General features: G+C 41.9%; 1 protein-coding gene across 1 annotated transcript; it reads right to left on the bottom strand.

Moving 5' to 3' along the window:
- Positions 1–8432: 8432 nt before the first annotated feature.
- gorab (golgin, rab6-interacting) lies at positions 8433–13209 on the bottom strand. Its single transcript, XM_070909224.1, has 5 exons — positions 13076–13209; positions 12622–12940; positions 12042–12143; positions 11782–11922; positions 8433–9384 (listed from the first exon to the last, which is right to left on the bottom strand). The coding sequence occupies exons 1-5, from the start codon at positions 13128–13130 to the stop codon at positions 8934–8936; spliced, it is 1068 nt and encodes a 355-aa protein (XP_070765325.1). The 5' UTR covers positions 13131–13209; the 3' UTR covers positions 8433–8933.
- Positions 13210–13696: the final 487 nt, after the last annotated feature.

The following is a 13696-nucleotide window of genomic DNA, read 5'->3' as shown; positions in this document are numbered from 1 at the left end:
AGAGCCAGAGAGTTTTCTCAGAGCTAAAGGCTAATGTACATTCAGTTGGACTGAAACCAAAAAGGAAAGCTAACGTTGCTAATCTGTAAATATGCAACTGCTGGCTAACACATTCATCATAACATCTTTAAGTTGTGTTGTATTCACAGTTTGTATTGCTGCCCCCAAGTGGCCAAAAATCAACGAATACTTCTTTAAAATCAATTACAGCATATTGGGTGGACTGAGCCTTTAGACATATTGAGCACACAGGTGGGTTTATACCTGAGGCTGATGAACTGTCACACCTGCTGGTCTGAAGGGGTTCTGTTAAACGTTGCTCTGATATTTGGTTACTTTCATAAAACTGCCCGCTGCACTGAAGTGGATCTACCTGGATTCAGGTGGTCTACAGAGGCTCAGCCAATCAGAGCTGCAGGAGAGTCTGGATTTCTCCAGTTTCTACTTTGAACAGTCTCTTGTACTTCGATCTGAGCACCTAAAGATCCTAAAGAGAATAATATCTTTTATTCAGAGAGTGAATGTTGTCGAGCGTCCACAGCCGTCTGTCACCGCTGTGAAAATGAGACACTACGTGGAGTCAAAGTCCCCCAAACTGGAGACTTTGGGGGAATTTTCTTCAGTTGAAAAAGGAAGAAAAGGAGGAAGAGGAAAAAAAGAGTGTTTCCCAACCCGGGGGTTGGGACCCCTCCAGGAGTCCCAAGTCACATTTGAGGGGTCACCTTCAAAATAATGTATATTTGTTCAGAGTAATACAAAATAATATAATATATATATATATTATATTATTTTGTATTATTTAGTTCAGAGTTTTGTGAAATACTAAATAATATATATATATATTTGACTCAAGTCTCTGTAAACTTACTTGATAAACTGCAGTTTGATTATAAAAATGCGTTGCTATATATGTATATATATATATATATATATATATATATATATATATATATATATATATATATAAACCTTTACTTATATATATGTATATAGTATTTCCTTCTGGACTCAAGTGCAGAAAGAGTAGAAAGTAAATGTAAGTGAAGTACTTTTAAACAGATACTGAGCGACTTCCCACCTCAGTGTTGGTGCTGAACTGTAGGTTAGTTGGGTTGGAGAGGTGGGGGGGGTGACGGGACGAAGGAATGGTGGAGGTGATGTGGGGGCTTGGGGGGGGGGGGTCATGTGTTCAGATGGCAGGAGTCGACTCCAGGCTCCAAGCTGCCATAGACATCCCGTAGCTTCCAGCCCCCGATCTGGGAAAAGAACACTTGATGCCATCAAAGGGACGCGGATTGAATCCAGATGTGCCTCTCTCGTTCTTTCCATGTATTTAATGAAGGCACAGGGATAGAGTAGACTTTTTCATCATTAGTTTTCCCTCCAGATTCTCTTTTCCTGCCTACAAGTCCATTCCGGTGCCAGCTAGGGCAAAAAAAAAGGAAGAAAAAAAGGCCTCCCCGTGTCTCAGACTCCCAGTCTTCTCCTCCAGGGCCCCTATTCTTTGTTCAGAGCTCGATGTGAAAGTGGCCTGTTTGCTCCGGCTGCTACAGTTTGTCTGTGGCGAATGGAAACGTCCAAACATCTCGGAGAGGAAAATGCCATCCTGCAGAGCTGACGTGAGCAGGAAGAGTCTGTGGAGGAGGCTGAATGGACTTTGGTGCTAAAAAATCTGGATGAATATTTTTATGCTAATTTAGAAAGTAGTTTGTCATTTTATTTAAATGTATTTTTAATTTGGAGTTCCTCTGTGTTGATTTTAATTCGTCCAAATAAAAGCATGTAAACTTTTACTTGATGTAAAAAGTCATTAAGATATTTTAAATATATAAACAATTTTAATTAATTTCATTTATTAAACATTAACTCAGAATCTAAGTCAGTTTACGTATAAAGCACATTTAAAAACAACAAATGTTGACCAAACATGATTATATTAATTAATAAATAAAAATCAGTAATAGCTTAAGAATCGATAACGGCCCAGTAACGACAGCAGAGGATAATAAACGCAGCAGCACTTATTAAAACGTCATTTCAACAGTTAAAGCAAAAGTAAACCATGAACTCGGACCTGAATGTCGTCCACTCTCCTCACTACGACTCCTGCATCTCTTCATTATCTGTCATTATTTTAATTAGTCATTAGATCTTCAACACAGTCTTCTGTTAAACAGAAAATTCAAAAATGTCATATAATATGTACAAAACAAAGATTACAGGAACGTCAGCACTTCACGATAACTTCTGCTTCAATTCTGAATCTCTTTCATTCTTAAAAAGAACTAAAACACAAATGTTTATGTTTGTACTTGTACCTTACGTGAGTATTTGCATCATATGATGATTTCAGATGAAGGTTGTATAAATAAAACACAGAGCCTGATGATAAAATATGAATTGTTACAGATTAAACAGAAAGAAATAGCTGCATCCTGACAACATGTTCATTAATCAGTATTAATATTCCCATATATGATGAATATAATACTGTTATATTCTGTTTGGCATGTTGTTGCTAATACTTTTACTTTTAAGATTTTGATTTTTATAGTATTTTTTCACTGTGCGAGTGTTACTTTTACTGAAGTAAAAGATCTCAATACTTCTTCCAGCACTGCTGATCTCTCTTTAATAATCTGGTTATTATAAAACGTCAGAGATTATCTGAGTTCAGTGTCATTTATCAAACGTGTCACAGACAGATGGGACAGCTTGTGTACCAAGACCAAGTTATATTTTTATAATGAGGAGAATAATGTAAGGAGTGAAACTATGAGCCCATGTTAGAGTCTAACAACAGCATATTAGCTGCTTATATGTGGAAAAAGAGCTCAGTGGAAGCATTTATCTGAGTGTCATGTGAATGTGTGTCTGCAGGCGCGCTGTATGCCAACCACACCACTGTTATTTTTTGATCTGTAAACACAAAGCCTATAAAGCAAACCCACACAAAGTATCTCACTGTTTTTAATCCCTGAAGCCGAACCAACAGTTCATTAAAGGCTCCAAGTGTTTCATCAGTGTTACAGCCGTTTGACGGGCAGGTTCTGGGCTCAGATAAAGTGCATCCCATAAATCCTAAAAACGGATCTTTTTCACTCTGATGCTGTATTAAACTGCGCGCAGCAGAAACAGGACTGATCATAAATTAATGCAGAACTTCACTAAATTGGTTTTGTGAGTTTGAAACGTTGAGTCACACTTTGACTCATGTCAGGGCTGAAAGCCTGAAGGGGGATAATCAGGGTCTGTACCGGTCTGTAGTCTGGTCCAGCTCGAGGAGCCGGTGGGTGGTAACTGAACGCTGAACCCACAGAAACCTGCTGACCCTCTGAGACCGGAGGACATCTTAAAGAGCAGGTGAGAGCAGACAGAATGATGGTTTTACATTAAAGCAGGTGACTCTGAAGACCAGCACGCCGGCTTGGCCTTCAAAGAGTAAAGCTACAACCAAGAGCTGCTTATAGCACATAACATCTCACAGAACTCAAATCATAAAAGATCCTTTATTTTCATGTCCACATCTCTTCTGGTGGAAATGTCTCCATATCAACTGGTCAGTTGTTTGATAATAATAATAAGATATCACCCTGGTAGAGAGTAGAGCAGCGGAGGAAAGTAAAAGAGTTCATGTACTGATGTCCAGAGTATTTCAGTGTCTCCAGTACATCTCAGTTTTTACATGTGATTATGAGATGAATCTACCAGCACTGTATAACTTCGCTCCACCTCTCTGCAGACATTAAAATGCTCCTGTAATATTATATTATATTTTATATTATACATAACATTATGATTCTCACTAAGTTTTAAATGCAGAAGTCTCTGTTGTGTTTCTCTCACCAGACCTCTCAGTCAAAATAGTGCATTTAGATAACACCTCCCTTTGGTCCTAATGGGTTTCCTTTCTCTGCTGGTTCTGTATTAGCTCAGTCCCTCTGTGCAGTCCTGGCCCCGGGCTGAGGATGATGACGGTCCCGGGCCGCCGCCCCGCCGCCGCCGCTGTCCAGTGACCCCTGGTGCTGATTGGGGTAGCGCTTTGGCCCCTGTCCTGTTTTATTTCCCTAATTGGGAGTGAATGGCCTCGTTGTTGACTCTTTACATCCTGTGCAGGGACCACATGCTGCAGACACGCTCCCCCCTGAGCTGCGCCTGATTGCAGCACCGGGATTTCTCCTCGTCCCGACTGTTGCTGAGCTGCAAATCTCTCACACAGACTCTGAGCTGATTACAGCTTCCAGAGGCGGAAGAGTCGGGACCGGAGCTGGTTCACGACGCCACGGCCTTCAGATGTCATCTGACCTTAGAAGGAGGTTTCTGCCTCTTATACATACAGGAAATATTTCATACACACCAGTACAAGGTTATCAGAATATATATGTGTACATATATATATATATATATATATATATATATATATATATATATATATATACACTTTATTCTTGTGTTTCACTACATTTTAGAGGGAAAATATTTGACCTTTTATTCCACTATAATTTGCAGATTTTACACACAAAACATATGATCAGTTAATGATATATAATTAAACTAAAGCAGCATACACAGTATTTAAAGGTGGGTAACACAATCCAATAATATATTATAATAACACTGACAGCTCTTTTGCCTCATATCGTATCTTGTCTGAAATAGGTTTAAGAAATTCATCCGGTGTCTAAACTCCCTCTAAAGCGGGTTCGGGTTCTGACTCCGGGTCTGTTACAACGAAATAATTATTCAATTAAAGCCGAAAGCTCTTAATAAAATAATAAGAAACGAACATACTTCGTGGATGGTGAAATTGTTAAATTACTGATGCTTGTGAATGTATCAGTGAACCCGCAGCTTTGTATGAAGCACAATAATCAAACAATTCAATCCTCATAAATTGGAGATAAGAGTCCCCCCCCCCCCCCCCCCCCCCACGCCTGGAGGAGTCGGATGGTCACGTGTCTCCACAGATGGGGTGTCCAGCGTGTCACTGTCATCCAGCTCAAACTGCCCGACACGTTGACTTTTTGGAGATACGAGATTTTGCCACGAAATGTTTTCTGATCTGATGTCTGCGACGTGCAACCGCCGTGCAGCTGTCACGCAACCGGCACCAGTGCAGCGCTGCAGTATTCAGTGCATCATGTGAAGTACGTCTCTGGGTTTTACGACTCGCTGTGTTCTGCTGCTGCACCGCTGCAACTGTAAACGGTCTGTGGCGCTCCGACATAAAACAGCAAATCTGCTCCTGATTAAAACAACACGGAGAGTTTACAGAGCAAGTGGCCGTGTGAAATGAATTCAGCCGCACTGATTCTCATTATTACAACCGCCAAAACCGCACAGAAACGGCGACCGACAGCCAGAAAACTGATCACCAGCGGACGGAGATCAATCAATCGATTCATTGGCGGTTTGACGTCTCTGGGTTTCGGTTCAGAGTACAAGCTTTGTTGCTTTTTATATTTAAAGTTACACATTTTGAAACAAGTCAAACTCATTTAAATTTACATTCTTATATTTTTGTATTTATTTTACTCCCAAGAACAAAATCTACACTCACTGAATTTCTTTCCCATCAAATATTTAACCAGCCGTGTCATGAAGCCAAATTCAATTAAGGTTTCTTAACATTTTTCGTTGAAAGAGTGTAATTTTCTCTATTTGTCGTCCAGACTGATTCTATTTGGAGTCAGTTGGTTCTTAAGGAAAATAACATTTCTTCGGCTCAACAGTGAAGCTTTAAATCACATGAGATCTGGTTAAATATCCAGCAGCAAATTAATCTGGACGAGATTTAGTTAATTGCCAAAGTAAATTAGGCCCAAATACCAGAGGCGGCTGGCCGCTGACGCAATATTAATATTAATATAATATTCATCATTTTATCACAGATCAAATGGGACTCTGAATCCACTTTCTGTCGGTCCGCAGTTGCACCGACAGCGAGTTCAAAGTTCAGCCGATACGGAGGCGAAGTCCGGCTCCTCCAGATGTTTGACAGCTTCAGCAAAACTTGATTTGGCCTTTTTGTTTTTTCTCTGTGGCTCTCGGACTTCTCGGGTTTCAGGGTCTTTCTCGACCTGTCGAGGGACGCCAGCGCCACATAAATCACACTTTACTTTATAAACCCTCCGCTCTCTGAAGTCCGGCCCAGCGCCCAACACACACACACACACACACACACACACACACACACACACACACACACACACACACACACTCTAATGGAAATGTATTTCCAATGTAGAAGCGATTTGTGCAGTTTGGAGCCCGGCTGGATGCCTTAATCTCCGCAGCCTGTATCTTCTCATTTTCCTTTGTCATAATCCAGAGCACATTTCTGTTCTCCAGGACCCCCCCACCCCCCCCACCCCTGAGAGGAGCTCTCCTGACAATTATTATCATTATTCCAATTTAAAACTGAAGCAGTGAGGCGGATCATGTGAAGGTGCAGGAGGATAAACGCCCTTAAATTCAGCTTGCACTCTTTTTAACTCCTCTTTTCTACATATTTCATTTAAAAGGTTGGTTGGTTTATTAAATATGAAAACACCTGAATGGGAAGTAAAAATGGACCATAATGTGAAATATACAAGCAAGCCAAAAATATAATTTTAGTTGAGTAAGAGTGCAGCCCTCATTGTGCTAAATGACCGCTTTCATGTTGTTATGTAGATAAATTACATTCTGGATGTTTTTATTGATGCTTTAACATGTAAACAGCTTTACAGGATTAAGTCAGTAACTGAGTCCTAAAACACGTATTTTCTCAAAAGGTGAAAGAAATATTTCATCTTATTTTATATTTAAATCAACAGATAAGTGAGTTTCAAATAAAAGTCGCTGCTCGACAATTACGAACAATTAAACTTGATTTTAGAAAATAAAAATAAACAGTTTGACCTGCATTGGAAACCAGCTGGAATATTTTTACCCCACTTTCTTTTTTAAAGAAAATAAGAGTAAATGACTTGATTGGATTTATTACTGCGTCTACATCAGTACATCTGAATCTGCTGAGTGACTATAGTTGCTAAATAAATGGAGTGGAGTACAATATTTCCCTTTAAATGTGGTGGAGAAGAAATATAAAGTAGCATAACATTTAAACACTCATGGAAATACAAGTACTTCATAACGTAGCTGAGTAAGTGTACTTTGTTATATTCCACCAGTGTATTTTTACAATGATGGTCACAAATGAGTGGAAATGACATAATTCAGTCCCTTTAATTTGACTCTTCAGAAATCTGCTCCTGGGGACTTCAAACGTTGACCTTGGAGGTTCTGCAGGGACAGACAGGACGGTGGTCACTCTCCCTCTCTGAGCTTCTACCTCCCAACTAATTAAAAAAGCTGCTTTTACGGCCCCCCCTTCAGACGGCCAGATGTGACCGGAGCGCTGTAAAATCTCACGACGCTTTACAGAAACACTTACTGCACTTTTAAAAACGACTTGCAAAAGAGATGCGAGTCCCAGAGTGCCCCCCCCCACCCCCCCACCCCTCCGTGTAAATTCCTTCCAGGACCACAAGCTTCAGTCCTGCAGATAACTCACTACCTGAAAGCTGAGATGATACACGAGGACACAAAATGCTCTTTTTAAAGTTTATTTTAGTAAAATATCATACTGTAGTGTCATTTGCTTCACAATCATTGAACAAGTACACAGACTTTGGTCAGGCCCACATACAGAACGTTTAATATCAGATTATTGTCATATATTATTCTGGACACATTGTTCCGTGTGCAGCGAGAGAAAGTAAACTCCGCAGAAACACATGCAGCTGAAAGCATCTTACATACATTAACAGATATCGTCTTACCGGTCAGGAGGCCCGCTGCTCCTCAGCTGCACTGACAAGACGAGAATTAGCTTTGTGAAACACGAGTCCAGCGCCGGCTAACATGTTCATCTACAACACATGAGACGGGAGGCTTTATGGATTAATGCTGCGCTCCGTCGGCATGAAACAGAGACTTTCCAGGAAGTAAACAGGAGCCATCGTTGCCACAGAGACAACAGTCAGAAACAATCATCTCTAGAATTCAACCTTCGCTCAGAGAGATAATTCACACGTGATGGAAAACCACATGTTTGGAAGCAAACGCATAAAAAAAAGCGACCGACTGAGGAGAAGGGCTGATAAATATGATTCTGTCTGATCCTGCAGGAACAGACGGACCGAGGGCCGGGTGTCGTTTTAAACTTTCAGTACTACTATAGTATATATGCTACTATACAATACTCAAGTTTCATACAAATACTTTTGTCAGATACCTTTTTACAGTCTTCTTTTCATTTAACAAAAGAGGACGATGTTCTCGAGAACTACATACAGTTTAAAACTGTCAAAAGTTTGATTGAAATCAGGAAGTATCTGATCAAATGAGTAAACGTGATACTCAGTGATGCAGACCAACCCCGTCGACTAAAAGTGACGTTTAAATAAATACAACTAATCCGAAACCACCCAGATTACATCGACATATAGAAAATGTTTTAATGAAACAATCTGCAACCTGGCCCAGATACTGATCCAGTACCACTGTTCCTCTTTAGTGTTCTATGGTTCCGTCTAAGCTCTGAGTTAAGGTTAGGTTCATGTTGTAGGCCCGCCACCCCGACCACCTCACTGCGACTTCTGGGCCGTACAACAACACTGGAAACATAATCCAGGCAGCAATCACGTTTCCTCCAGAACATTTAGAAGTATAAGAACATCGTTTTAGGAGACAGGGTTGTACGGACTGGTTTTTGTTGGTACCTAAAGAGTGTCGACGTGAGACAGCCAGCGCTGGACGTTACAGCACCTCTGCAAATCAAAGACGTCTCCTCTGGCGGACAGTATTACTGTGTTTTATATGAATCCCTACAGTGAGGAACGGGTGATAACAGCTGACGGATGACGAGTGTCTCTCCTTTCAGAGCATCAGGAGGCAACAACTTCGCTCTGGACGCAGTTTTCTAGGGTTTTACAGTCTCGTTCAGTCTTTGGTGGTTCAGTCATCGGGTGGTGCTCTCGCTGGACGTCACCTCCCGTCTCCTCCTTCACAGTCTCTTCCTCTGAGGGTCGGCAGTTTTTTGCCGTTCCCTCCCGATTCTCCACTGAACCGTTTCCCTGTTTCCCGTCTCTCTGCGTCTCCACGCAGCTTCTTCTCTCCTCCTCCTCCTCCTCCGCCTCCTTCTGCCTCTCCAGCTCTTCCTCAGTGGCCTGAAGCTGCAGCTGCTGCATCAGCTCCTCCAGCTTGTGGGCTTTCCGCAGCTCGTTCTGCTGGATGATGGCGCAGAGGTGCTCCGTCAGCTGCTCCTTCACCTCCGTCTTCTTGTGCAGGTCCAGCTTGGCCGTCACGTACTCCACCTCCGCCTTCTCGTAACGCTTTCTGAGGAAATATTGAGAAAAAATGTAACACTAAATAACAGGACTGCACTGTGCGGAATATCTCCCTTTTAGCTACGATGAATAACTTCAGTGACACAAGTGTTTCACTTCATTTTGAATAATTGCTGCAACAAATCCAACAACTCCGTCAGCATTCTTTACTGTTGATCATATCCACTATGACCGAATGTGCAGAGCGCACTTCATGCAACATATTCCTCTTTCACACCTGCTTTCTGTCAAAACGGGTGTCGTTTCACTGAAGTTCTGCTCGCTCAAGAGAGAAATAATCCAGCAAATGTATTAAGATTAAAGACTTCACGGCTGACTGATATTAGTAAGAATACTGGATAACGCCACTGAAATTATTTGTCAATTAACAGAAAATTTGTCTTTAATGAGAATTAATTGTTTCAATCACTCAACCAAATATTCAGCTTTTTATTTTATATCCTTTTAAATTGAATCTCTGAGTTTTGAGACAACCAGGCAATAAGAAGACGTTACCACTGCCTCCGAGAACATAATGGAATAATTATCGAGTACCTGAAGTTAGCAGCAATATTGAGCTTCTTTTGCTGACTGTAAAAAGTACTTCTATGTAAAGCATCATGTTTGTATCTGTATTGCCTCCAGCACTGAGGATGGACACAAGTCCTCCCACAGCGTGTGAACGCAGAAACATTGTTTTAATTGTGAGGAAAAGAACATCACATGCTGTTTGGAAACACTGTTGTAACTAAACAGATGATGTCAAACATTTCTCCTCAAGGTTTTATGTTGCAGCTCAGAGAAAACGCAACCATTGATTATATCAACATAATCATAAGAGAACCCAGTGTGAGGAGTGTGTGAAGGTCAGGTCCTCTTCAGTTATGTAAACATCTGTGATGAGGAGTGTTCACGACGTGGAGCTAATCTCTCTACACCAGAGGCTGAGAGCACCAGCTCAAACACAGCTTCACTGGATCAATGTTGGGGAAAACCACCAGAAGACTATTCCCAGCCTTTATCCCTCTGAGCCCTGATTAAGAACTGCAGACAAAGAAAAACTAGTATCATGATTCAAGATGTAGACAATGAAAACAAAAAGGTTATGAAGTTATATTTTTATATCTTCAGGGTTTTAGTCAAAATGCTGCTTCATTAGCCTCTGCGTGTTGAACATCTGAGCTGACTGTGTCCGCTGAAACTGCTTCAAAGGGTTTGAGAACATGTGGATTACGAGAGTTGGGTAAAATAAAAAAGGTTACATGAATACTGGAAACAAGCTGCAGGGGGCAGTGAGAGCATTGACAGTGGAGGTGCAGCTTGTTACCTGCTCACTTTCTGCTTCCTTGCAAATAAAAGTGCTCACTGTGCAGTTTCCTGCGAGACTGAGGGTGAAGCGGTTTATATAAATCACACTGGCTGGGTTATTCATGCCAAATACTGACGTGATTATAGACCATCCTGACATCTTAGTGGCCAACTCATCCAACTCCATGTCCACATGTCAAAGTGTCCTTGAGCAAAACACTGAAGGCCGAACCAGCACTTTACAGGAGTCACATTGTGAAGTGATTCGTCCCCATTCGGGAGAAAAGTCCAGATTGTAATTGTTCCGCCTTCTGTAAACTCCTTCTACTTGCTAATGGAGTCTGTGGGAGGGATCGTAAACTCAAACCTCAGGTTTCAACATATGCTGACATGAACTCAGTGAGCAGGTTTGTGACTCTTTTTACTTACAGCTACTTACGCCCCCCCCCCCTACCCCGCACACATTACTTTGGCCTGTCCAAGATGAGAGTTCACAATTGTGAGAGGAATGTGGTGAAATCTTTGGTTGTCGGTCCAAACAGGACCAACTGTCCACCAACAGCTGATCTGGAGCTTTGTAGACCAAAGACAACCAATCAGAACACATCGTGAGATCACGTGAAACACAAGTGCCGGCTCTGTGGATGCATTGTCAAACATGAGTGCGGCGCAGATGAATGATGGGAGTTGATGACGAGTCCCTGCTTGATATTTGTTTCCATTCACATTGTAGAGCTACAACTCACCAGACATATGACCCACAAGTTCACCTCCGGCAGTGTGGATACGGTAAAGTCTGACGAAGATACGTTTACATGATGTATTATTAGACATGAAATGAACTTGCAAGATCTCCACCATCACACTGAGTGTAGCCGTTATTATATTGAGCTGCCTGTTTATCAAATCACAACGTAACACTACAGGAGTTCAGGAGGAGCCTGTTTCTCAAACACACTCCTTTGAGGACTTTAAAATTCTCATTTTACCATCAACGTGGGGAGACGGCTGTGTGGGATTTGTCTGAGTGCATCCCTCTTTGATTGAGCTTGTATGAAGCTGTTGTCCTGTGCACTTTTTGTCATTTCTCTCTCTCTACCTGGCAGTGGAGTAGTCCCAGCTGGCTTGCTCTATCTTGCCTCTCAGGATGCCGATATCATTGGACACCATGTCATCGAGGGCCTGGAGCTCCTTTTGGATTCTCTTCAGCTTCACAGCCTCTGCCTGAGTCTGTTTGGACCTGTGGACAATAAGAAACTTGTAAAAGGTCAATTGCATATTTTGGCCTCATTTTGGCCATTATTCCCATGGGTCATGATATCACGTTGTTCACCACGGGACCAAGACAGCCATACTTACTTCTCAGCGATAGTTTTTGTCAGGAGAGCTTTCTTGCGCTTATTCCTCTCTTCGATTATCTTTTGCTCTTGCTGCAGTTGCTCCAGTCGCGTCTTTTCACGTCTGTGATCAAACACAGAACATTTTACACACAAAAACGCTCATCAAATTCAAAAAGACAAACTAGAATCTAAATCCACACCACGAGAGGAGTTTTGTATCTGACACCATCCTTCAAATATCCTTTAAAAGAGACATCGAAACAAAAGTCTACATGAACGGCGGTTTGATGAAAAACCCATAACATCATATCTTAACTCATTCACTGTGCAAAGGGAGGGTGAGACGTGCACCTCAGATTGTGAGGAAGTGTTAAGTCTGTGGTGCAACACATACACTGAACATAAAAAGGTTCAAGCATCAACACAATGTCAATAATATCTGTCTGTATTTCAGAATATCAGACCTGACAGAAGTCTACAGTCTACAGAACAACTGGGACAAAGACACAACAGTGGTCTTGTGTTTTGTACAAAGCAATCGTCACATTGTTCAAGCAATGAAACCTCAATAGTGAGTACGATATTAAAAACATACTAACAGTTCCACCTCTTGTTTCTCCAGCTCTTTGACGGCCGGGGTCTCCTCCTCCGGAGCCGGCTTCACCTGGCTGGGTTTCTGCTGCACCTCCTGTTTGACTGCCGGAGGTCCTGTTGGGGCTGTGAGCTGAGGCTCAGGCTCAGGCTCTGCCTTCGGCGGCGGTTTGGTAAGTTGTTGCTCCAGTGGGAGGCTAAGAGACGCGGCTCCAGCGTTTTTCTGAGCGGCTAGCTGAAGGGCCCTCTCCCGCTGTATCTGCTGCCGACTCCGGGTGGCTGGAGCCGGTTTCCGACCGCGGGCTGCCGCTGCGGGCATAGCTGAGTCTGAAAACACATGCGATCATGATCACTGCCAAAGGTTGTCACGGAACATTATTCAGCCTAAATGGAATCACTGGGGAAGCCAAAGGGAGTCAGGTGCTAACATGTCCGGCTAACACTAGCAGTAAGAGATGTTACCTTTCTGCTGCATCTTCCGTAGCTCCTCATCAGAAAACCCGGCCCAGCCGCTCATTTCACTACTTCACCCCTAAAATACCGCAAACAAGACAGCAAAATGATGCATAAAGGAAATGTTCTTAATACTGACTTAAGATAATCATTCTAAAGTTTCAAAATGCAGACAAACTCTATGAAGCTCTGAACGACACCGCCATCTTTGTTTGTTGCTGCCACGTCAAGGACCCCCAACAGACCGGTGAAGTTGAAGTTGCAGTTATTGCCTGAATAAAAAACAAATACTAACGTGAAATCTAAATAAAATAACACAGATTTTCAGTCTTATGTCACCATATATGTCTTTATTACAAATAAAAAAAAAAGATTGTGACTCTTGTATGCATCTTTACGAATAAATGTGACGTTGTAGGTGATAACACAGAAGGCATGTTTACGGTGTGCTACATACCCGCTCCATGAATCTCTTCAGAAAGTTTCCGTGAACTAAATGCTCACTATTTCTGTGCCTGTTATGGCTTTCTGGTTTAGATTTAGATTATGGTTTCATGGTATTTGATCAGATTAGATCAGTTAACATTTTCAAAATAAATCCATTGCTCATAATAAGACATTTGTTCACAG

The sequence above is a fragment of the Enoplosus armatus genome, chromosome 7, assembly GCF_043641665.1.
Source record: "Enoplosus armatus isolate fEnoArm2 chromosome 7, fEnoArm2.hap1, whole genome shotgun sequence".
NCBI lineage: Eukaryota > Metazoa > Chordata > Actinopteri > Centrarchiformes > Enoplosidae > Enoplosus > Enoplosus armatus.
This window is presented reverse-complemented; position numbering and strand designations above follow the sequence as displayed.